The 26,930-nt window shown below is 43.9% G+C and overlaps 1 protein-coding gene and 1 long non-coding RNA gene across 2 annotated transcripts in view; both read left to right on the top strand.

The window, feature by feature from the left end:
* LOC124599602 overlaps positions 1 to 15,326 on the top strand; it is a 310,564-nt gene extending 295,238 nt beyond the window's left edge. The window contains exon 3 of the long non-coding RNA XR_006978570.1: positions 15,260 to 15,326. This is a non-coding gene — a long non-coding RNA (uncharacterized LOC124599602). The remainder of the gene's footprint in view (positions 1 to 15,259) is intronic.
* A 74-nt stretch (positions 15,327 to 15,400) lies between these two features.
* LOC124596492 (ras guanine nucleotide exchange factor P) overlaps positions 15,401 to 26,930 on the top strand; it is a gene marked incomplete at its 5' end in the record, with an annotated part of 330,978 nt that continues 319,448 nt past the window's right edge. Inside the window, one exon of the mRNA XM_047135648.1 lies at positions 15,401 to 15,497. Coding sequence (XP_046991604.1) covers positions 15,401 to 15,497 — 97 coding nt within the window. The remainder of the gene's footprint in view (positions 15,498 to 26,930) is intronic.

The raw sequence follows: 26,930 nt of genomic DNA, 5'->3' as shown, positions 1-26,930 counted from the left end.
CTCTGTCTTACCATTATATAATCTATCTGATACCTTTTAGTATCTCCGGGATTCTTCCATGTATACAACCTTCTTTTATGATTCTTGAACCAAGTGTTAGCTATGATTACGTTATGCTCTGTGCAAAATTACCAACCGGGTGGCTTCCTCTTTCATTTCTTACCCCCAATCCATATTCACCTACTACGTTTCCTTCTCTCCCTTTTCCTACTACCGAATTCCAGTCACCCATGACTATTAAATTTTCGTCTCCCTTCACTATCTGAATAATTTCTTTTATTTCATCATACATTTCTTCAATTTCTTCGTCATCTGCAGAGCTAGTTGGCATATAGACTTGTGCTACTGTCGTAGGCGTGGGCTTCGTGTCTATCTTGGCCACAACAATGCTTTCGCTGTGCTGTTTGTAGTAGCTTACCCGCATTCCTATTGTTTTATTCATTATTAAACCTACTCCTGGATTAACCCTATTTGATTTTGTATTTATAACCCTGTATTCACCTGACCAAAAGTCTTGTTCCTCCTGCCACCGAACTTTACTAATTCCCACTATATCAACTTCAACCTATCCATTTCCCTTTTTAAATTTTCTAACCTACCTGCCCGATTAAGGGATCTGACATTCCACGCTCCGATCCGTAGAACGCCAGTTTTCTTTCTCCTGATAACGACGTCCTCGTGAGTAGTCCCCGCCCGGAGATCCGAATGGGGGACTATTTTACCCCCGGAATATTTTACCCAAGAGGACGCCATCATCATTTATCCATACAGTGAAGCTGCATGTCCTCGGGAAAAATTACGGCCGTAGTTTCCCCTTGCTTTCAGCCGTTCGCAGTACCAGCATAGCAAGGCCGTTTTGGTTAGTGTTACAAGCCTAAATCAGCCAATCATTCAGACTTTTGCCCCTGCAACTACTGAAAAGGCTGCTGCCCCTCTTCAGGAACCATACGTTTGTCTGGCCCCTCAACAGATACCCCTCCGTTGTGGTTGCACCTACGGTACGGCTATCTGTATCGCTGAGGCACGCAAGCCTCCCCACCAACGGCAAGGTCTATGGTTCATGGGGGGGGGGGGGGTTTCTTCATGTGATAAAATAACTCATAAATTTTTGTTTCGTCATTCATACACATCAGTGTGTACAGCCTTAGTGGCACGAATATTGTCCAGTCGGAATTCCATTTCCCTTACGTACGATTCAAGATCTCCACGGTGACATGTTCATTGCATTGCGAATGCGTAACTTAAAGCCCTGTAGGTCTCTAACCTTGGTTCGGTATACGAGATCCTTTATAAACCCCCACAGAATGAAGTTTATATGAACCAGGCCACACACTGAGTTTTCTCCTGTAGCGTCCACATTTTATCAGATTTTCAAGTTAAATTTTTCATCGAAATTGCGTCACCTGGAATGTAAAAAAGCCACATTGAGCTGTCTTATCAAGTTTAGTATAGTTTTAAAGTTATTAAAGAGTTAAATTGTTAAGATAATTTATGGACACCCTGTACAAGTTGCGAATGATGGGCGGGATGCAACGATTGCTGGTAAGCGTCAGTGTGATAGCGGATCTCCGCGATTTTACGTTCACAGCCTTTTCGCGACATGTGGGAAGAACACAGCAATGCTCTTCTTGGAATATACGCTCTCGGAAGTTTAAACCGTAAACCGCGCGGTGATGCACAGCATCTCTTGGGGTAGGATGAACGTCTCCATGACGCTTTTCGCTTAACGCGCAGCACACCTAGAATATAGCTCTTCAATATGTACCTTCCAGGGTCCAGCAGAAGTAAAGTTGCATTTACTCCAGCATCCTATGCTACGTTTTCCTAGCCTCGTTGGTATACTTCCGTGTTTGCTAAACTTACCTGTTTGACCCCAATGAGGCGCTTCCGAATTCTTTTGACGGGTATTAAAAGCGCAGGTGACAGGGAGCCCTGATATTGTGGCAGTGCTGTAGAATTGGTCGCATTGGAATCTTGGTTTGAGTTGTAGGTAAACTGTACCTTCTCGGAAAGCTGTAAGCAAACAGTTCTTTCGTACATCCCTAAAGCCCTTGTCACACGCTCCGCTTTATGATCAAAGTCGACTACGGGTCCCAAGTTCGCTATCGGGTTTTGGCGCCAGAAAATGTGTCGGAACAATTTGAAAGTGATTTGACATAAAACTTTATTTGCACAGAATTTACAGACGTGGGATACAGATACAAATGCAGAGATGACGTTTAGTGGTACCCCACAGAGGATACACGCTAACAGGTAAATCAGTTGATAACAACATGGCAAGCCAGTTACGATAAACACTGCCCACGTAAAGAGGCAGTTGTGGCGTCGTCTCCTAAAACCTGAAGCTATAACCAATTCTCGCTGCGAACCTTTAGTTATAGTAATATATTTTGATATATATATATATATATGTGTGTGTGTGTGTGTGTGTGTGTGTGTGTGTGTGTGTGTGTGTGTGTGTGCGTGCGTGCAGAGAGAAATGTCGAATGAAAATTTGTACCACGGCTGGGCTTCGAACCCGGATCTCCTGCTCACTAGGGAAACGCGCTAACTACTACGCCACCCTGGCGCAGTGGCTTTGCACAACTGCACGGAGTACCCTAGCACGACTCCCGCCTCCACAATCCAAATTCCCATTCACGCCTCAGCCTACTTGGAATTCCCCCTAAACTGGAACAGCTGATTAAAGCACCTGCGCCTGAGTTTCGGACGGGATCGCCCGTTTCGTTCGATGCTGAGTTGCTATTCCAATACTGTCGGAGAGCCTCCGCAATGATGTTCTAGTCTAGGTGGATTGGGCTGAGCCGTGAATAGGAATTTGAATTGAAGGTGGAGGCATACTAGGGTAGTCCGTGCATTTGTGCAAAGCCCTTGTGCAAGGCTGGGGTGTAGTGGTTAGCGCACCACTGCCTAGTGACCTAGTGAGTAGAAGACGCGGGCTCGAATCCGGTCCTTCACACAAATTTTCATTCGTCGCTTGAGCCTGCATGTGTGTGTGTGTGTGTGTGTGTGTGTGTGTGTGAGAGTGTGTGTGTAGATGTTTGAGACTGGAAAAGGCCTCTGGATCAATGTAGTTCCATTTGACTATATTTTGTGTCTATCTTAAACTTTATTTTATCGCTTTCTCCCGTTTCGTGACACACAAAGATGACGCCAGGACTTGATATTCTTCTTGCTTGTGTCTTACTACAAGAGAGACCAAATTTCTAAAAGTTAAAAGCTGTTTACGTTTTACAAAACCTGGAAAAAAAGCAAATCTACACTGTGCACAAATAAAAACACAAATCAATGAAATTTGCTTCATAATGAAAATTGCTTCGACAGTGAAAAGTCAGATGTGTTGGATACGGAAAACAATATGTACGGGGTGTTTCGAAAACTTTGCATCAAACGTCTACGAGTGATAGACCACGTGACGGGGAAAACTTTTGTCATATATAAAATTTTCGCTGACACATCCCGGCGACGCTAGACAATTAGCTTTCGCCTGCCCTAGGACGACGAGATTTCGCCGAACTAGCAGGGTCTACCAACCAAGTGTGCTGCATAGCAACTACACCAGTTAACTGCCGGTGAGTTTCAATAAGAAAACCTTGAGAATGAGTGTTTCTAAGCAGAGAAAGGTACTTTAAATGCTAATGAGAAACTTTTAAATTTTGACTCTGACGTGCCACATAGGCACATGTTGATTATGACAATCATCTGGGAACACTTTATAAAGCATGTATTGCCATTTTGATGTTTGTTATTAAGATCAGGCACTTTCAGTGCAGCCTAAGTAGACCAGGCTTGAGAATGAACCGACTGATTCGAAACGAGTCATCAAACGTAAGTACTGCAACTTGTTAATAAACGCTTCATGAACTATTAAAAAGGTTGCTGCTCCTGTGTCAACGAAATGTTGAAACTGGAAAAAGTTACTTTCGTTTGTAAGTTTTGCTCACACGTGCTCATGATCAAAGATAGCGCATGACAAATAGTAATTCATTTCCGTCTATCGATTTCAATGGCTCGATTACAGGTACTTTACTCAGGTATGGAATTCAGGCAATACTTTGTGCTGTACCTCTTAACAATAATTTTTTATGTTCATACATCTTCGATGCTGTGTGGTCTTCTCAGTTCTTTTTAACGCGAGATGTGGTGTTCTTATTGAGACATGGTCCGCAGAAGGTAGAGATAACGTCCATTAAGTGACTGCATATAAGTTACGGTAACATTTGTGATTAATTACGTGATTACATGCTATAGCTGTACGTTGCGATTATTTCCGCGGTTCTAAAAGAAGCACATATACCTGAAATTATACTCTGGCTTCGTGAATGGCGTTAGCTGTCTCCCAATGTGATTGCCATTTTTATATCGTCACTGCCTAGTTTCCTGAGAAACTGGATTTTGACTTAAAGAAATAATTCTACTCCTCGTTCGGATAAACACAACCGTTATGTTGACAATCCTAAAATTCTTCCGCCACCGCGATGTGCATAAAGTCCGAAACGCTGTCGGGATGGGGAAATCTATCACGCTTACATTTTTTAAAAGTAGTTCAACAGAGATAATCACAAGTATTGCACAGTGTTACCGACTTCCATTGTCACAATTTTTTTTGGAAATTTGTGATAAGGTCTTACGGGACCAAACTGCTGAGGTCATCGGTCCTTAAGCCTACACACTACTTAATCTAACTTAAACTAACTTACGCTAGCCCGGGTTCCCGGGTTCGATTCCCGGCGGGGTCCGGAATTTTCTCTGCCTCGTGATGGCTGGGTGTTGTGTGATGTCCTTAGGTTAGTTAGGTTTAAGTAGTTCTAAGTTCTAGGGGACTGATGACCGTAGATGTTAAGTCCCATAGTGCTCAGAGCCATTTGAACCATTTGAACCCAACTTACGCTATGTACAACACACACACCCATGCCGGAGGGAGGACTCGAACCTCCGACGGGGGGAGCCTCACGGACCGTGATAAGGCGCCCTAGACCACTTGGCTACACCGCGGCCATTGTCTTCAGATAATAGTAATAGTATCTAATGACAGTAATATGACATCAAGCTGGTTGCTGTGGCAAATGAAACTCGTATTACTGTCAATAACCATCATGTGTGTTCTTCCCAAAATAAGCACTAATAAAATCGCACTGCTGAAATAACACAGCACTCTACACTCGCCGCTCTCCACTCGCGTCATGAGTCACGAGTGGGGACTGGTTTCAAGGTTGTCTTCCAGCAAATGGACCAGTATTAAGTGATTGTACTCGACATTGTCAGATGAACATAGCTCGGAAATGTGCGTACAGAAGCTACCTGGGTCGTCCTGAAATTACTGCGAAATGAGTGGCAGAAAAGCTTGTTGTATCAACATGTACAAATTTTCTACCTGATAGTTTACAGTCCGCATCATCAAACTAAGCCGGCCGAAGTGGCCGTGCGGTTAAAGGCGCTGCAGTCTGGAACCGCAAGACCGCTACGGTCGCAGGTTCGAATCCTGCCTCGGGCATGGCTGTTTGTGCTGTCCTTAGGTTAGTTAGGTTTAACTAGTTCTAAGTTCTAGGGGACTAATGACCTCAGCAGTTGAGTCCCATAGTGCTCAGAGCCATTTGAACCATTTTTTTTTAGCCATCAAACTAACAGCGATTGGTCCTCTTACCCGTTGTAATTAATTTTGCCCGGACGAGGACATGCGGGCAGGAGAGGATCATATAGTAACAAGTGACACATGACCGTAAGAGGCATAATACTTTTTGACAAGGTACCCAAAAAGAATTTGTAAGGACTTTTCATCGTTTTCACAAGACCCTCACCTATTGAACAAAATTATTTCCCACCTTGCAATCCGCTAAGCTGTACTAATCCTCTTCGGAGTCATTCAGTATTTACCAGTAACAATGATCCGCTACAGTCGGTAAGTACTCTAAATGTTGCAGATAACTGTCTCCGATGCAATGCCCTTCACAACTAAAGCATAAAGCTCTATTGTTCTTCAAGGAAGTAAAGGCCGATGTTTCTTTACCAACTGCTCTTTGACCTACTGCGTCGCAATGTTGTGACGTGATCGAATGCTGTGACCGGTTGCAGCTGCAGTTAGGTATTTCCGTAATCAGAGTTATGATCATGCAAAATCTTAAGAATGGCACAATGCTATCTTTCACAATAGTGATAAACAGTCAATTGTTTCTTTCATACCGGGGTCCACATCACATACCGATTAAATAAGCAGTATTTCCAATGAGCTTGTAACTTTGTCATACTTTTATTTGCAATTTAGCCAGATTCAAACGCGTGGTCATTCATATGAACATATGACGATGTGTACGCAAACACCTGAGAATGATAGTAAAAATGAAATTAACCGATAGCAAATACAGCCCCATCGAAAACATGGCTTAATCTAAACAGGTGAAATGAAAGAGCTATATTTTTGGAGAAACGTTGTAAAATTTTATCTGAAGTTTTTGTATGACTGAACTGTTGTGTACTGTTGAGGTTTATGGGAGCTTTACTCGGTCAGAATCAAAGACGAGATCAAAGAAATTTCGAAACAGACATAAAGATTAGAAACCTGTCGTCTTATTGAATATGAAAATGTTAAATATATGGTGAGAGATCATGGAAAGAAAGACTGCATTCTTTTGACTCCTTTTAGATAAGTTTAGAGAACCGACATCAGAGACTGAGTGGCATAATCATACATCTTGGAAAAGAACCGTAAAAACAAGAGAAATTAGGCCAAACCAAGAGATCACAATCAGGGCCTTAACATCTAACAATAAGACATACTCTCCTCCAAGGACTAGACAGTTATGTGCGTATAATTTATGTTAGTTTTAACACTGTTCCCGATAAGGTGTAGCGACTGCATTCATTAGCCGGTATGTCCTGCATTACCCCCAGACAAAATGTTGAGTACAAGAAGACTAGTCCGCTTGATGATGGCAGCCGTGTTATCCAAGAAACTTCAGTCTTAATGAAATAGGTTCTACGTTTTATGTCAAGTCAGCTACCAGACGTTGTACCAGGTCGTATAGCTGATCTGTTTGGACAATGTGTTTATGATTATTTCCACTTAAACTTCAATTCGTTCGAAGACTGAATGCATCGTTACGAATGACCTTCTTGATTACGCTGACTACGAACGGTGGCGTGTGTACCACGCGGCTACCCCGCGGAGTAACCTTGTACACCGCAGCTTGGTAATGTACTCGGCCTGTGAATTGACAGTCAGATGCATAAACTGTTCTGAAACTGTGCGTAAGTTGGTCGGTATTCAAAGTGTGTCTTCATTCGTCACATAAGGACGGCTAAGAAGAAAACGATCTATTGTCACATAACCAGAAAATGTCTTTCTTGTGAAACACAACAGCCTCTTTATTCACACGAAATAATTATGCTACAGACACAGGATTTCAATTTGACTACATATTTTTAAATTTCCGGAAGACTTTTGACACGGTTCCTCATAAGCTTCTACTAATCCGATTGATTGCCTACGGAGTTGGCGTGTCAGCTGTACGACTGGATTCATAATTTTCTCTCAGAAAGGTCAGAGTTCTTACTAATCGACGGGAAGTCATATAGTGAAAAAAGAGGTTCAAAGTGGCAGTTCCCAAGTAAGCGTTATAGCACCTCTGCTGTTCTTCATCAGTTTTGCAAACGGTTTAAGAGACTATATGAGCAGCTGACGATACTGTTGTTTGACGTCTACTAACGACGTTAGAAGAATGAAACGAATTGCATGACATCTGCATGGTGCTAAAAGTGGCAATTGACCCTGGACAATAAAAAGTGTGAGGGTTCCCCTCATGACCACAAAAAATTACGGTAAATTTCAGTTTACAAAATTTAAAGATTGCCGATTCAGCTAAATAACTGTAAACTATAACTACGAACAACTTGAATTGAAATCATTGCATAAAAAATGTTGTAGGGAAGTGGAAGACAAGGCTGCATTTAATTGAGCTACGCTTAGAAGATGCAACAATTCTGTTAAGCAAATTACTCGCACTATGCTTGTTCGCTCTGTTTTTGGACAAATGCTGTGTGGTATGAGAACCTTACCATATGGGAGAGGACATCGACAAACATCACAGCAACGCAAGTCGTTCTTTATTACTGTAAAACAGGGGGCAAGCGTGTCACGGATATGATAAGCTGGCTCGGTTGCAACCATTAAGACAAAGGCGCTTTTCGTTGTAGTTCTGCTACGAATGACAAAATATTTTGGTAATTCTCACGTACATGGGCAGAAATGAGCGACCTGATAAAAGAATCAGAGCTCGCACGGAAAGATTTAGGTGTTCATCTTGCATGGAAATTCGATAAATAGTCTAGAAGTTGTTCTGTGGGTCCTCTGCCAAACATTTAGGTGAGCACTGCATATAAATGGTGGAGATTGTAGATGCAGAAGTCAGCTAATGTGAGACCCGACACATTTCGCGATAACGAGTGAGCGAGCGGTCGGAGTTGATACTTGCGTGCTACTCCTGACGACTCTGGTGACGAGGGAACGCGGCAAGTGCCACTAGCCCATCTCCCAGGAATTTCGCTCAGTGGAAAGCGAACATGTGTCTCGGCTTATTCATAGATAGCCGACCGTTTTTGGAAAAAAAAAACGGTCAAAGTATTCGCGGTATTTTCGAGGTAGTTTATGTGCGTTTTACTGCACAGTATCCTCAAGCGAAATGGTGGCTCATTGGTTAGCGTTGTGGCTTCTTAAGTTTGCGTCCGGTATGCGAAACCAAATTAGTGTTTTTGTTTATTTTATTTTTATTGTTGTCATTTATCTACCCATGTCTGTAGAAGGTTACTACACGAATGTTTCTATGAAATTAGAGGTGCAAGTGCGTTATATGAACTGTAAAACTGCAAACGGATTTCACAGTGTCATACATTTACTATATAATATATGTATAAAATGCATTTTTGACCACCAACTGCTTTTATTTTAAACCCAAATATCAACCGTTTTCAGTCATGGACCATCTTCACGGATGACGGTTAAAATGGTTTAAGGCACCACATTATGTTTGTCATTACTTAAATAATGCCGGCCGCTGTGGCCTAGCGGTTCTAGGGAACTCATGACCTTAGGTGTTAAGTCCCATAGTGCTCAGAGCCATTTGAACCATCTGAACTTAAATAATGTGTAGAGCATGTCACGAATGTCAATATACGACACAGGACTTTTAGAGGCAAACATACTAAGTGTACACAGAGCAGTATTAAAGATCTCTACAGGTGATGGTCAAACACACATTTTATTCATTGCTTGACGGCTGTTGAGAGTCACCTTCCAAAAATGGTATGTAATATACACTGTGATCAAAAGTATCTGTACACACCCAAAAACATACGTTTTTCATATTAGGTGCATTGTGCTGCCACCTACTGCCAGGTACTCCATATCAGCGACCTCAGTAGTCATTAGACAGAGAGAGAGAGCAGAATGGGGCGCTCCGCCGAACACACGGAGTTCAAACGTGGTCAGGTAATTGGGTGTCAGTTGCGTGATACGTCCGCACGCGAGATTACCACACTCCTAAACATCCCTAGCTCCATTGTTTCCGATGTGGTAGCGAAGTGGAAACATGAAGAGACACGTACAGCGCAAAAGCGTACAGGCCGACCTCGTCCGTTGACTGACAGAGACCGCCAACAGTTGGTGAGGGTCGTAATGTGTAATAGGCAGACATCTACCCAGACCACCATACAGGAATTACAAACTGCATCAGGATCCACTGCAAGTACTATGACAGTTAGGCGGGAGGTGAGAAAACTTGGATTTCATGGTCGAGCGGCTGCTCATAAGCCACACATCACGCCGGTAAATGCCAAACGACGCCTCGCTTGGTGTAAGAAGTGTAAAGATTGGACCATTGAACAGTGGAAAAAAACATTGTGTGGAGTGATGAATCACGGTACAGAATGCGGCGATCCGATGGCAGGGTGTGGGTATAGCGAATTCCCGGTGAACGTCATCTGCCAGCGTGTGTAGTGGCAATAGTAAAATTCGGAGGCGGTGGTGTTATGGTGTGGTCGTGTTTTTCATGGAGGGGGCTTGCACCCCTTGTGTTTTGGGTGGCACCATCACAGTACAGGCCTACATTGATGTTTTAAGCACTTCTTGCTTCCCATTGTTGAAGAGCAATTCGGGGATGGCGACTGCATCTTTCAACACGATCGAGCACCCGTTTGTTATGCCAGGCCTGTGGCGGAATGGTTACACTACAATAACATCCCTGTAATGGACTGGCCTACACAGAGTCCTGACCTGAATCCTGTAGAACACCTGTGGGATGTTTTGGAACGCCGACTTCGTGCCAGGCCTCACCGACCGACATCAATACCGCTCCTCAATGCAGCACTCCGTGAAGAACGGGTTGCCATTCCCCAAGAAACCTTTCACCACCTGATAGAACGTATGCCTGAGAGAGTGGAAGCTGTCATCAAGGCTAAGGGTGGGCTAACACCATACTGAATTCCAGCATTACCGATGGAGGGCGCCACGAACTTGTAAGTCATTTTCAGCCAGGTGTTCGGATACTTTTGATCACAGTGTATGTTTGTGTGGTATGTAGAGAGGTAACAATATTTTTAAATTCTTGTATTTGATTGTCGTAGCCGCGGGGGGTTAGCCAAGCGGTCAAAAGGCGCTGCAGTCATGGACTGTGCGGCTGGTCCCGGCGGAGGTTGGAGTCCTCCCTCGGACATGGGTGTGTGTGTTTGTCCTTGGGATAATTTAGGTTAAGTAGTGTGTAAGCTTAGGGACTGATGACCTTAACAGTTAAGTCCCATAAGATTCACACACATTTTAACATTTTTTTTAAATTGTCGTATCAGTTGTTATTTCTTATATTTTATTCGTATGTTTACCCTTCAAGAAGGTCTGTTGTATTGCTTTGGATCGTAGAAACATTCGAAACAATGATATCCCGTAACATCACTAGCATCGCGCGAAAGCAGGTTTGACACAATGACATTTCTTCGTATGAATCTCACTCGGGGATGAAACGTCGTTAACACTGCTGAAAATTTCACGCGTCGGCAACAAATTCGCGGCAAACCCCGAATAACAGATCACTTTTCCGGAAACTAGCGCTTGTAATTGATTATGAATCAAGATACAGAAATGGAATTTCAGCCAAAACATTTTCAAACAATTTTCCCATTTTTTTTCTAAATTCATTCATCTGGGGTACATTTAGTAGACGAATAAGGATAATGTTATGTTAATATACAATGGAAAACATTCTTATAATAATCTTTTACAGACATCGGTATATAAATGAAAAACAAAAATAACGGTAATAATCGGGTTTTGAACACGGGGCGTAAAATTAAGAACCCGCAACGCTAACCACTGTGCCACCATTTGGTCGGAAGGTGTCATTCGCTAAGAAGCACATAAATTACCTTCAAAAAACTTTGCCCGTAGTTTTTTCGGAAACTGTCGAGTATTTACGTTAAACCGAGACAGTGTTCGCTTATTTTGACCCCTCTTCCACTGAGCGAAGTTCCTGGTAAATCAAGTTACGGCACTTACCGTGCTCTCATTTTGATTGACAGTCAGGAACGCTCTCCTGCGACTCGGTCTGAGGTTGATATCACGCGCAGATGTGCCGGTAAGAGGGGCGGTGATGGTGCTTTGCGGCCGCTAAGAAGAGCGGCGCAGAGCGGCGGCCGCTGTGGTTGTGGCACCCCTGGCCGGACGCGGCTGGTGCTCACTGGAGTGAGAAGGCTGCGGCCAGGAAGGAACACGTCGCCCGTGGCGAATCACCGCGCCGCGCTTCCGACACTAATCTCAGCCCCCCGCCGCAGCGCCGCCACGAGTGACGCAGGCTGCCTTTGTCTGGCTGGCGGGCCTGCGCCGGCCCCCGGCGGCCCTCATCGCCGAGCCAAGTGGATTAGCACGTCTCGCGGGGCGGGCCGTTATCTGCGCGGGCAGCGCGGATTAGCGCACTTGCTGATCCACGGCTGATTGCGAGTCTCGCCTCGACACTGTGTTCTGACGGTGGATCCGCGAAACCAGGGTCCACCAAATCTTCATCTCTTCGCCAAACGGTCTCAAAGCTGAAAGAAGCAGGTGATGTAAGCAATGACGTGATTCTGAATATGCATTCGTATGTTGTCCGATGTGGCTTAAAGTAGTCGTACATCGTATGACAGTCCATGAACTGAGCTTGTGGCATTCGCCATAAAGATATTGAAGGTAACGTAAAGTTACGCCTGGAACATCTTTTCTCCAATCTTCCACGAGCAATATGCCGTTTGGGATCCCACTTGCATGGGGCACGTACAACCCCAAATCCAGGTTTTTAACCACCTGCCAGTCCGCAGCTCGTGGTCTCGCGGTCGCCTTCTCGGTTCCCGAGCACGGGGTCCCGGGTTCGATTCCAGGCGGGGTCAGGGATTTCCACCTGCCTCGACATGACTGGGTGTTTGTGTTGTTGTCATAATTTCATCATCATTCATGCAAGTGGCGAGATTGGACTGAGCAAAGGTTGGGAATATGTACGGTCGCTGATAACTGCGCAGTTGAGCGTACCACAAACCAATCATCATCATCATCATCATTAACCACCTGCCACCATGGGCACTGCGTAGGCCGAGAGTAATTTTAGATCTGGTGCAGTGCGGGAGAGATTGCACTCCTGCATATGTTTTTAATATACTATTTTATGGCATTTGAACTGAGCACCACAACTCTACAGTTGTCTTTACGAATGCGTCGAAACAAGGGGACCCCGTTAGTTGCTCTGTTGTTTCCCCTGGTCGTATCCTCAAGGTCCGATTTCCTCGAGATTTTAATGTCTTCGACGCAGAATTATATGCGATCTTGCGGGCACTGGAGCAGATGAGATCTGCTTCGAGTACAAAATTCCTTGTCTGCTCCTGTTCTCTGAGAGCAATTCATTCTCTACAACGCTTGTACCCAACAGATATAATAGTCCAGAACATCTAGGACGCTGCCTCCAGTTAGTGGCCGGATGCGCTGGTGCTCACTGGAGTGAGCACTGGGGAAGGAGGTATCTTTCTGCTGGGTACCAGGGAGCATTGGTATTGCGGAGAATGAAAGGGTGGACGTCGCAGCTAAGGAGGCGTGTCGTGATCCTCCGTTATTTCAGTGTGCCATTCCGCTGCCTGCTGTCACCTCGCTGTTGAGGTATATAGTCATGCATCGATGGGAAGACGAGTCGCTGGAACTGACAGGTAATAAGCTGCATCTCGTGAAGGCCACTATGCGGCCATGGCGTACCTCCTTTCAGCCACGAATACGGGATGAAGTCCTCCTTACTCGCCTTTACTTGGGTCGTAGTCCTCTGACGCACGGCTTCTGGCTCTAGCAAGAGGACACTCCAATGTGTGGTGCTTGTGGCGTACAGATCAATGTGGGCCACATTTTACTGTGTTTTATTTTCGGAGCAGGGGGCAGCTGCAGATTTGCCGGCAGTTCTGCCCTCTATTTTAAGTGACAGTGAAACGAATTTGGTTACAGTTATTTCTCTGATGCGTCCAAATTGTTTCAGAAAAATTTAGAGAGGTGTCCTTAATGTGTTAACAGGGTGACCTGCTTACAGAAAGTGTTTTTTTTTTCTTTTTTGAATGGTCAGCCCGTCACATATAACTGTGCCGTAGCTCCACTGTCGTTTTACTTCCGTTTTCATTTCAGGTATAGCAACTTTCTCTATATCTCCTTTGTTTTACGGCGTGTGATATGGAGTGGTTGTTTCGATCAACATAAGTAAGGTAGGAGTGAGTGAGTGTATGTATGTAGATATGTACGTGCTACCATTTTTAGCCCTTCTACACACACTCGTTTCTTTTAATTTTTGTAAGGGCGCTGATAACTTCTCTGTTGAGCACCCGTGCTCCCCAGAAACAACAACAACAATAATAAAGTTCCGCTTTCTGACCCTGAAGGGCCAATCGGAACCGACCGAACGCCATGTCATCCTCTGCCAGTGACGTCAGTGGATACGGTACTGAGGGTCATGTGTCAGCACACCGCTCCCCTGGTATTTGTCAGGTTTCTTGGTCTCATCCGTTGGTCTCACGAGGCTGACTGCAGCCCGGTCCAATACCACCATCAAGGAGAAATCCCTGGAAGTACCGCATTGCAGTCAGCAACTGCCTACTATTTAATCTACGAGAAACGAAGTATTGGAATTTCAAGTTGGAAAAGAAAGGTTAATAGACAGCTGCATGTTGTAGCAGTCTGGACGACTAGTGCATTGCTTCCCTCCTTAGTATCCATGGCACCTCGGGCCGAGCACTAATGGACCTCGACTACTGTCTGAACACTGGGCAGATGATGTCAACCCACTGTAGCTGGCTTCAAAATCGAACTTTTTGCTAATAGCTTTGTTAATGACCATACCTTTTGCTTTCCCCTTTTCTGTGTCATAGAGTATGATTGTCCAGTGTTGCTCAGCTCGACACACACGAATCGAGTGGGTGTAGCCGTTACTGAAACCTTGAGAGTGGATACTAAGTATCTGAAACCAACAAACAACCACTAAAAATTTTATTTCCTTGTTGATATCCCCTGCTATATAATAGCGAGATGTGATTACGGTATGTGAGAAAAGAATGTCAGAATTCAAAAGTATTATTCTCTGCGCGGAGGCTGATGGGAGCAGCTGTAAATGGGAAATGCCGTTACGGTTGCTCCCATCAACCGCCGCGCCGAGTGTCAACTTAGTTTGCGCGAAGTGTGCTTTGGCGATGACCTCCACTTGGAAAATTCAAGTGGAGGAGTAGTGTCCTTCATGACATGTAGCCTTGAATAAAGCAACATCAGCAAGTTGAGAGAGAAAGTGAATCAGAAGGAAGTACATTCCAGAATGCGTGGCAGCTACAGATCCTGCCACCACTCCATCCCCCTGTCTCGTTATCAGACATCAGCTGCAAAAGACGTGGGCAATCTGGAAGTCCTGAAAGACCAATCGGAAGGTTGTTATTGGGTGAGGATGGAGGAACTATTCCACAAGATGCTCCAGTTCTATCCTGTTCTCTGTACACACAGCGGCGCCTCTCGAGCTGCCGAAGAGCGAATTGCTGTTACTCGTTTATGGACAGATTATCTCTGGACTGTCAACGAGACATTTAGATTAATTTTGTGCATCGTGTATTTTTGTAGTTCGAGACGTTCAGCACTCTGACAAGAAATAAAACCATATGGTACAAGTTGTCAGAGTAACCTGAAGGACCCGGAGAGATAAGGTTTTGAGCACGTCCTGAAGAGGTCCTCGGCGTCCTGTTGCAGACGCAGGCGATGGCGCTGACGCGCGGCTGCAAGACTCCACCGGCGCCACCCCCGCTGCTGCCGCCGCCGCGGCCGCCGTCGCTGCCGATGGGCAGGCTCGAGCTGTCGGCACCACCGCCGCCGCCCCCACCGCCTCCGCACCAGCCGCCCGCCCCCTCCTCCTCCAGGTCGCCCACCCCCAGCCCGCAGCTCGACAGGGACCGCGACTCGGAGCACGACAACGGCAAGCACGCCTCCGGTGAGTACCACGCTAACCAATCACTGCGTTCTCACGGTAGAAGAATGAGGACAAGGAGATAAGAGAACACTACCTTCCTATGCAGTTACGGCAGGAATCCCTCAAGACGAGGACACGCATTCCTCGAGCTGGTGATGTCCGCAGATCTCCGCTTTCAAGCCGTCGTGTCCTCATATTTCCCGATACCTCCTGTACATAAAAACCCCCCAAACGTTCAATATTTATCAACAAAACATCATTGTGAGTCCTTCAATATACTGACGCCACTACCACACTTTCATTAGCTATGTGGGTATTTTCATTTGACAATGCGATTTCAAGAAGCCAACACGTCGATGGCGTTTTTTTATTTTATTTTATTGATAATGATTGTCAAAAAAAGTAACGTGAATGATGGAGTGAAAAGAACAATATTAATCGTTCACCGAAATACGATGTCTGTTACAGTTTATGGGAAAATATTAATTATGTCACGGGACAGATTATGATTAGAAAACACTGTAATTTGAGAGGAAATTTCAACTGAAAAAAAGGCAGTGAGTAGCTAAAATTTTTGATGGCAGGAGGTCATTTGAATGATGTTTAGTGTTGCACTATCAGTAAACGTCAACAATGCAACTCTCATACAAACCTGCGAAGCAGCAGTAACTGTAGTGCAGTAATGTTTTACTTAAGTGAAGATAAGTAAAGGAACAGTTTTTTTTGCGTTGTGTGATTATTCGTATTGGGTATGAGGTCCGCCTGTTATGCAAAACAGTTTTTTCATGTTGCCCGAACGTGTTTCAGCACCTCTGTGCCATTATTATTAGATTTCCTTTATTCAAGACAAACATGTTTCAGCACCTCTGTGGCATGATCAGTGAGTTTTCTTGATTCAAGACTGTGTCTTGAAGAACGAAAACCAACTGATGATGGCACAGATGTTCTGTAACATACTCGGGTCACAAGAAAAAAGTGTTTTGCATAACAGGCGGACCTTATATCCAATAATTTTTACTGCAAACACGGCAAATACGAGGGCTGCAAGCCCAAAGGATGGCTATGTGTAATTGCTATTTCGTATGGCTAGAAGATCAAGGCTACTATATAGTAGTACGCAAATGTAATCAAATAGCGGCTTAATTAAAATTTTGAAATGTTTGTTTTCCTAAAATTTGAGAACGTCAATAACGTTATGCTGCTAACTATAGTAGTCGACATATTTTGTGTAGTTGGTTCTCTGCAGCTTTCTGAGTATTTGAAAAAGGAGGACGTGATCGCCTGAAAGCTGCAGTACTACTTTGACCTAAATCAATCGGCATCCGACGTTTAAAGCCCAAAGTTGTGACGAGTACTGTCTGAAAAAAGACCTATTGGAACATCTGAAATTCAAGTACACTATAGATCTCCGTAGTGTCTCTCGGCATATCAAAAATGTTCCCCATTTTAATCAGGGACACAGTTGTCTTGTTTTGGAACGGGCGGAATTTTTCCGTCGGTGAAAGAGTTTCAAACTTATCACGTCAAATGTCGAAAAATACTGAAATCCCTGAAATAATTTTCTTTAGTTGATCCCAAAAGCACGATACTCGCTAGGACCTTTCCAAAAGTCCGCTGTTTCGTCCGTATGTAACTCTTAACAAGTATGAAGTTTAATAATCCTATCTGCAATAAAAATTCAGAAAACTGGCAGTTGGTATACATCTCTTTCGTATTTCTAAGAATATTTCTGAAGCGGAGAGTGAATATTGGTACCAAGTCCGGGAATCGAACCTGGGTCTCCTACTTTCTAGGCAGGTACTTTAGCCACTAGGCCAGCCTTGGCATAAATTTTCACTCGTCGCTTCAGTCTATATACATAAAATCATATCCGTATGAGACCAGCAAAGCCTCTGAAGTTGTCATTTCATTTGTATAAACACGTGCACCTGGATTTCAGGCTGGATTTCCCTTTTAAGTTCGACGTTGAGGTGCTATTCCAGAACATGGAGAGCCTCGGCAATTCTGTTCGTGTGTAAGGGGGAATTTAAATTAGACTGGGGCGACAGTGAGAATTTGGATCGAGGAGGGAGTGTGCCAGGGTAATCGCTGCGGTTGTGTGAACCGCTGTGCAAATGTTGCTTAGTGGCTAAAGCACCTGCCTTATAATCAGGAGGTACGGATTCGATTCCCGGCTTTGGTACAAAATTGGACTCTCCTCTTCAGTCTGTATGCATAAAATCATATCTCTAAGAGACCAGCTAAGTCTCTGAAGTTGTGACATTCCGTTTGTATAACGTTCTGTGAAGTTACGTGTGCATTATCTCGGAGCTAAGTGAATTCGAATGTGCTCATATGGTGGGTGCTTCCGTTACTAAGTCGAAGTGTCTGGCGTTTCAGGAGTCATCATATAGAAAATTTATACCGCATAAAGGGAAACCGGAAAACCATTATCTTCTAAGTCACAAAGTCGACGAAAGTGTGATGAGTAATCGTGACCGACGGTCAATGAAGAGGACTGTGGTGAAAAATAAGTGGTCAACAGCTCCACAAGTCATTGCAGAACTCAATTTCACAATCGTGAGCCCTGTCAGCACCAAAACAACACGAAGGGGCCTCCATAAGCTGTTAGATGCAGGGCGAGGATGGAATTCCAAAACCACACACCAGTGATGCAAATGACCGTAACAGGAATACGTGGTGCCTAAGACATAATTCCTGAATCAAGGAGCATTGAAAAAAAGTAATTTTGTCGTATGAGACTTGTTTCACACTGTTTCCAACTTCTGGTCAGATTTACAGGGTGATTATAATTAAAGTTAAACTTTCAAACCGCTGAAGAAATAACGCCATTGGTCAGAATGACGTCAAATTGCAACGGAATATTATCGGAGGAGTGGGAAAACGCATGGCAGAAGAAAAGTAAATAGTTACAAAATGTAACAATACATGGCGCTTAAGCGTCGTAATTTAATAGTGGTCGACTACAAATGACAAATGAATCATACAAAAATGCGTATGGTGTACGTTTGAAGCTAAAGAAAGTGTACTACTCAGTGTGCATGGGTGTACAGGTGTGATAATATTAGTTAAGTAAGCCCATCCACCACGCCAAGGTCATATCACATCGGATGGGAAAAATCGGTTTTTAATTGTCCTGAGGCCATAAACTACATAAAAAGCATCTATCACATCGGTTTTTAATTGTCCTGAGGCCAAAAACCGCATAAAAAGCATCACTCGAAATCAAATCGGATTATTAATTTCCGTGTGACTGGCGCAAAACGTGTTCAGTATGCTGTCCACGGTTTTATGCAACAAGTTGAAATCGAGAAGCAGCATGTTCCACAACACTTCTAAGTTTTTCCGGGATCACGTTCAGAATGCGTTGCGCAGTGCGTGTCTCTCAATGCACCTAAGTTTGCAAACGGAGTACTGAACACAACATCTTTCAAATAGCCCCACAGCCAGAAGTCACACGAATGAAGATCAAGTGATCGGGACAGTCAGGCTGTAGTGAAACGGCGGCTGATAATTCTAACATTTCCGAAATGGCGCTTCAGCAGCTGCTTAACTGGACTCGCAATGTGCGGAGGTGCACCATCTAGCATAAAAATGATCCCATCCACACATCCACGCTGTTGGAGAGCTGGAATGGCGTGATTGCACAAGACACTCATAGTGCTTACCAGTGACGGTACAGGTAACAGGTAAGAAAAATACGTTGTGGCCTTGAAAATTACCGTAGCTGTGATCGACGGAGCAACATCGAGCGAAATCATCGTGATCTTATAATTATGCAAAATTAATTACGATGTTAATGGAGTCCAAATGGATTTTGGCAAAAAGGAAAGAAACCATTTTGGTTCGCTGGCTATGTGCTCGACTCACAAACGTCTAACCAATGACATGGAATAGGAAGAGTTAGAAGCATGTCCGTCGCTCTGTTTCTCTCAGTAGTCTATTGATTCGGGTCGTTAATTCAGATAACGCAGCATGTAACATTGCATAGGACTGGTCGTGGTATTACTGTACCGATGTCTAGGACTCATTAGGTAAACTCGAACTGTTACCAGGGTAATAAAACATAGTGGTAAGACTGCTCACGAGCGTACTTTGTACGCAGCATTATTCGAGAGACAGAGTGGGTGTTAAATGTGGGTAGGCAGCTAGACGGCAGTAACAGCTATTTTAAAGGTGCAGGCGTCGTGTAGTCTGCGGTCGAGAGCTGGGCAGAAGTGACTGACTTTCTGAAGGGATGAGTTCTGCATACGTGTGGTCTTCTCTAGTTTGAACATGGAGGGAGAGAGAAATAAAGGAAGTGAAATAGTATTTCAGTCTTATTAAAGACGCAGCACGGGCGAAGACGGGACAAAGACGAAGAAGCGGAATGGCCGCGTCCTTTATGAGACATCAACTCGGTATTTTATCTGTGTACTGTGTATTTGAACCGGAGACATGGAAACGACGGAGAAGCTTCGTCCCGCCGTAGCCCTCAGTGGTTCACAACCCCACAACAGGGGCCACCCACCCCACCGTCGCCCCACACCGAACCCAAGGTTATTGCGCGATTGTGCGGTTCGGCACCCAGTGGACTGACTACCCGCCGCCCGGGAACGTCTCATACGAGACGCGTGTACTCCAGATGTTTGCGAGGTAGACTAATTATGGTGTAAGCGTACGTGGAGACAGTGTTTGCGCAGCAATCGCCGACATGGTGTAACTGAGGCGGAAAAAGGGTAACCATCCTGTATTCGCCGAGGCAGATGGGAAACCGCGTTAAAAACCATCCACAGGCTGGCCGGCACACCGGTCCTCGCCACCAATCCGCCGGGCGGATTGTTGATGGGGCCGGCACGCCTTCCCGCTCGGGAAGCAGCGCGTTAGACCGGGCGGCTAGCCGGGCGGGCATCAATTCAGTATTAGTCTTACTCAATTTAGGGAAGACACAGAAATCCCAAATATGAATGGCTGGACGGGGATCTGAACCCAGCTCTTTCTGGATGAGAGTCAAGAACATCGCTTCGCTCGTCGTTAAGTAAGTCCGATATTTGCCTCTGGATCAAAGCAGGATGAGAAATTATAAACTGGTGAGGTTTCCGCTCTACAAACTCAAGTACCGCTGCCAAGCCTGGGAACAGTTCTCGACACGCACGCTGCATTAATGACTTGATATGAATCGTTGCCGGCGGCAGTTTCATTAAGTTTCAAACGTGAACGTCTCGTCAAGCACGCAAAGACTTCTAGATCAGGTGTTAATCATAGAGTTAGCACTCAGTGCTAGTGAGTGCTGACTTCCGTTTGATTTTATCTTCTGTTGCACGACCTGTGTGCGCTTCCGTATAACGACTCTCATTTTCTTGACTTGTAACTGAGCGTAGTATTTTAAGCGGCAACACAAAAATTACAGAATTTATCTAGTATCCATAGATGTATTTGCTTCTATAAAAGGAGCGTTGCTTCGAAAAGGTCGCACTTTTTCTTTTCCTTCATTGAAATGCTACAGACTAAAATTCTTTGGCATATCAGATACATACTGAGACAGCAAAGTTGCTAACACGCCAGAGAAGTCAAATAGCTGTTACCCTTTCAACGGTAAATTTAACCTTGACATAAAATAGGGTTCGTCAGAAGTCAGTAATCTATAAGAAATCTTAATGTGTAACATGTAATACTCCGGAAAAAAGTTGAAACTTATATGGGGGGAAACTTGCATGATTTTCGGATTTGTACTGTTAACACATAGCTACCACATTTTAGGGGTGCTGTCAGATATAATTTAATGAAACATAGTTTTTATCCATGATAATACATGTCTTAAATATATGTAATACAGTCATTCACAGGTATCACTTAATTTATTATTTAGAACAACGTAAACGTCGCGTCATTCATATTTAAGGAAAACACTTGCGCTATGTTTTTCACTAGGATTACACATGATAGAATTTTAAGTCTTAGAACTGGTCTCGCAGGCGAAATAAGACATTCTTGTTCGCCGGCCGCGGTGGCCGTGCGGTTCTAGGCGCTACAGTCTGGAGCCGCAGGACCGCTACGGTCGCAGGTTCGAATCCTACCTCGGGCATGGATGTGTGTAATGTCCTTAGGTCAGTTAGGTTTAAGTAGTTCTAAGTTCTAGGGGGCTGATGACCTCAGAAGTTAAGTCCCATAGTGCTCAGAGCCATTTGAACCATTTTTGAACATTCTTGTTTGCGATGTTCCGTCTCAACTTATTATTCAGGGTGTGTCTCCTAAGAGTCGCCAGACTCACTTTCTCTGCTATTTCAGTAGATATTTGCAATTTAGTCTTTGCATTGACTAGCGGGAGACAGCTCAAATAAATACTGCTCGTCACATCTTTGATGTAAAACGTAAATATCATGTGACTAGTGCCTCGCGTCGGGTAGACCGTTCGCCGGGTGCAAGTCTTTCGATTTGACGCCACTTCGGCGACTTGTGCATGGATGGGGATGAAATGACGATGACTAGGACAACACAACAACCGGTCCCTGAGCTGAGAAAATCTCCGACCCAACCGGGAATCGAACCCGGGCCCTTAGGATTGTCATTCTGTCATGCTGACCACTCAGCTGCCGTGGGTGGAGATCTTTGATGTGACATTCAGTGTCGACGGAAAGCGCCCTTTTGTTTCTCGTTACAAACAAAATGATCTTTAAAGCGGATTTTTACCTGCCATTTCATAGAGCGGTCTCAGTTTTGTCCAGTGCGATATTCGTTTCATTGGTATTTACTAACACAGACATTAAACATTATGAACCACTAGTAGTCCAGCAGTGACGATACTCTGGTGGGCCGTGCTGACTTCTAGCGCCATGCAGCAGCGCTGCTCATTCGCTGCTGTAGTATTTGTTATTCTTCGTGTTTTACTGTCCTTGTTAATACATGTAGATAACATACTTATGTTCACGAAGCGGTGCTTCTTTTTAGCAAGCATTTTTCGTGTGAAACTCAGCTTGTCCTTCTCTTACATGATATTCTGAGAACTAGGGATGAACTGAAACAAGCAGATTCCATGTTCCTAGGTTTCCGAAAAGCATTTAAAACGGTACCCCACTGCATACTGTTAAAGGAAGGTATGAGCAAACGTAATAGTTCCCAAGATATGTGAGTGGTTCGAAGAGTTCTTAAGTAATACAGGCCACTGTATTGTCCTCAGCAGCGAGCGTTCAACAGAGGCAAGGGTATCGTCAGGAGTGCCCCAAGGACGCGTAATAGGACCGCTACACTTTCTGAATACATAAATGATCTCACGGACAGGATGAGAAGCAATCTGCGGTAGTTTGTTGATGATCCTGTGGTGTACGGGAAGGTTCAAAAATGGTTCAAATGGCTCTGAGCACTATGGGACGTATCATCTGTGGTCATCAGTCCCCTAGAACTTAGAACTACTTAAACCTAACTAACCTAAGGACAGCACACACATCCATGCCCGGTACGGGAAGGTGTCGAAGATGAGTGACTATAGGATGATACAAAATCACTTAGACAAAATTTCTAGTTTGTTATAAATGGAGAAAAATGCAAGTTTGTGTGCATGAGTAGGAAAAACAAACCCGTAATGTTCGGTTACAGCTTTAGTACTGTCCTGCTTGACACAGTCACGTCGTTTAAATATCTGGACGTAACGCTGCAAGGCGATATGAAATGGAACGAGCGTGTGAGGATTGTGGTAGGGAAGGCGAACGGACTACTTCGGATTGTTGGGAGCATTTTAGGAAAGTGTAGTTCACCTGTCGACAGCATACACGACGCTAGTGCGACCTGTTCTTGAGCACTGTTTGAGTGTGTAGGGTCCGCACCAGAAAGACGTCGAAGCAGTTCAGAGGAGGGCTGCTAGATTTGTTAACGGTAGGTTCGGATAACGCCCATGTGTTACGGAGATGCCGATAACATACATTTCGTTTGAAGACTACAAAGATAAAATACCAGAAATTATGGGGCCTACGGAGGCATTTTTCTCTCGCTCTTTCTGCGAGTGGAACAAGGGAGGAGAAAAGGTATCTGAATGGTGTGAAAAGTGGCAGTTGACCCTAAATAACGAAAAGTGTGAGGTCATCCACATGAGTGTTAAAAGGAACTCGTTAAACTTCGGTTACACGATAAATCAGTCAAATCTAAAAGCCGTAAATCCAACTAAATACCTAGGTATTACAGTTACGAACAACTTAAATTGGAAGGAACACACAGAAAATGTGGGGAAGGCTAACCAGAGACTGCGTTTTATTGGTAGGACACTTAGAAAAAGTAACAGACCTACTAAGCAGACTGCCTACACTACGTTTGTCCGTCCTCTTTTAGAATATTGCTGCGCGGTGTGGGATGCTTACCAGATAGGACTGACGGATAACATCGAAAAAGTTCAAATAAAGGCAGCACGTTTTGTATTATCGCGAAATATGAAAGAGAGTGTCACAGAAATGATACAGAGTTTGGGCTGGAAATCACTAAAAGAAAGGCGTTTTTCGTTGCGGCGGAATATTCTCACGAAATTCCAATCACCAACTTTCTCCTCCGAACGCGAAAATATTTTGTTGACACCAACCTGTGTAGGGAGGAACGATCACTACGATAAAATATGGGAAATCAGAGCTCGTACGCAAAGATAAAGGTGTTCATTCTTTCCGCGCGCTATACGAGATTGGAATAATAGAGAATTGTGAAGGTGGTTCGATGAACCCTCTGCCAGGCACTTGAATGTGATTTGCAGAGTATCCATGTACATGTAGATCTAGATGTAGACTAGTAGTGGGTGGCTTGTAGATGTAAATGTAGACTTATTTGGGACCGATGTATTGAATTGGCGCTAAAATTCCGCTGTAAAGTAATTTTGTTTGTGATAGGAAACAAACCAAAGCTTTCCGTCGACAAAGGGCGTCGCATGAAAGACGTGTTTAGCAGTATTTGTCTGGGCTGACCCCGGCTACACAATGCAAAAACGGAATTGCAAATATCTTCCGAAACAGTAGAGAAAACGCACCCTACGATTCTCAGGAAGAACACCCTGTATAGTTACTGCAAGGTACTTGGCGCAGTGATGAGAGACTGAATTTGTCTTCCAGAGGACGATTGCCCAAATCCCCCTCCGGCCATCCTGATTCAGGTTTTCTGTGACTTCGGTAAATTGTTTAAGACAAATGCCAAATTGGATGGTGGTTATCGTTCCCGTTAGATTTTTTTTTTCACGTCAGTTTATCGAGACTGTTAAAAACCGCTCAAAATAACCTGCTTCTGAAATAACCAATTTTCGATTTTTATTACTATTATATATTGTGATAAACATTAAAAACAGACAAACTCTAACAATTTTTAACTCAGTCAGTTTCAAGAAACACAAAATTAAAATATTCAATTAAATAAGTAAATAAAAGAAAACTTAGTCAGGCCATGATACTGCTTTTTAAACCCATTCAAACGCCCAGATCGCATAAAAAATTTCTTTATTTAAGACAACCGGTTTCAACAGTCATTGCTGTCATCTTCAGGTCTTGAACGTCTTTTTGTTGTAAAACATGTTCATTTTACGCTGAAACTCACGCTTAAGATGTCAAGCGGATAAAACTTATATAACTTTATAATGTGCTGAATTTTATTCACCTGACATCTTGTGCATGAGGTTCAGCGTAAAATGAACTAGTTTTATAACAAAAAGACACTAAAGACCGAAGATGCCAGCAGTGACTGTTGAAACCGGTTGTTTTAAATAAAGAAATTTTTATGCGATCTATGTTTTTGAACGGTTTTTAACAATTATAACAGATTGTTCATCAGTACTCTGAAGATGAGGAAATTCAGTCACTGCTTTTCTCGGAAAGTGGTAAGTGGTTGAATACTACAAGAAATCAACAGTATTCTCCTACTGATTCAAATTTTTTTGAAACCATTACTTGGGTATTATGAACATTCAGTGCTAAAGGGAGAAAAGTTAGTTTGAAGAACTCTGTTTCTCGTGTAGATTTTTCCGTTATCAAGTGCTACAAGCAGATAGTATGTAGACACACGCAGCATATCAGCTACTTTCTATATTTATTGTCTACTATGAATGAACTGTTGTTAGGTTTTTTAATTTATTCATGTTAGCACAATTTTCTTCCTTTTCTATTGTTTCATAGAAAAGGAAGGCAAATCTTCAGTCCTTTAAGGCAAATGAAGCATTATAATTTATTACTATGTCACCTCGTAAAACATTTCCAGACTGCGGTGGATACAACTGATCTCCGGCAATGACAACGAGAACCTACCGTATAGATCAGGTCTTGCACACCGCACATACACGCGTGCCTTAAGCCACGACACACGGCAAAAGAGACAGTATTGTCTCAGCAGTACCGTATCAATTCTTATGCCACGTGTTAGTTACTCGTTTCTGTCGATATTGTTATTGAAATGTCACTGATTGCATTTTCCATTTTCTTTAATAACGCAATATTTCAAACCAATGCAAATCTTACAAATAAAAATTACTCCGTTTTTGAAAAAGGTTTATTTGAAAAAGAAAAATTTTTGTTCTGCTGGTATGGTTAATTTATATTTCCGTTTTTTACTCGGTTATTAGTAAGAAATAACACACTTGTAACAAATAAGGCGAAACAAATACCGAAAAATAACTGTTCTTTACAACTCAAATACCGGTGTAGGTTTAAACTGTCTGTCCTTAATGTCAAGGGGGTCTGAAAAGGAAACGGACCATTTCCTTCCCTGTCCTCGCCAATGCGGCCATAAGGCCTTCGTCGACGAGACGTTAAAATCTAATCTTTTTTCTGCTAAGCTGTATGTTTGCACCCCAGTATCACGTAAGCAATAGACATTCAGAGATATCACTGGCGGAACATTGATTATTTACCTTCCAGGTGTCGACCCCAGCACAGCTACATAGTTAAAGACTGGGAGGAACCTGAGAAGCTGCGCAGTTTCGAGGCGGGCTTTATTGACGTGGGACGCCGCAGATAATGATGTCGTGCCGCTGAACTTGTGTCGAAACGAAATTATTAAATCGGCTGAGAGCTGTTAACGCAGTGCGTGAGATCCGTACCGTGCGGGCGATTATAACGGGGCGGAAGCTCGGCGAACGTCAGCGAGATTCCTATCTGGGAATTATGAGCGCTACCAGAGCGTGACGCGCTGCCGCAGGAACAGAACAGAACGCAACTCGGTGCGCCCCCGGCGTTCGGTAACCAGCCGGGCACCGGCGTGAGGCTGCGACAGCCGAGGTAGAAGAAGGCGCTCCAGGGCGCTGAAGTCGCGAGGCCGTGCGGACACGGTGCACCTGTCTATTGGGCAGCTTTCGGGTATGACTGTGGCGAAGTAGGTGTCCCGGCTGTTGTCTGCGTTGAGAAACCGAAGGACAAGAAGAAATGAGTTATTGGAGTTGTATCTGAAGAGTTGATGACGATCAGTGGACATTAATAAGCAATGTGTCCGCCCTTTGCCTTCATGGCGACCTAAAATCTGCTATGG

This window comes from Schistocerca americana, chromosome 1, assembly GCF_021461395.2.
Source record: "Schistocerca americana isolate TAMUIC-IGC-003095 chromosome 1, iqSchAmer2.1, whole genome shotgun sequence".
In the NCBI taxonomy this organism is placed as follows: Eukaryota; Metazoa; Arthropoda; class Insecta; order Orthoptera; family Acrididae; genus Schistocerca; species Schistocerca americana.
The sequence above is the reverse complement of the archived record's forward strand: the minus strand, read 5'-3'. Positions and strand labels throughout refer to the sequence as shown.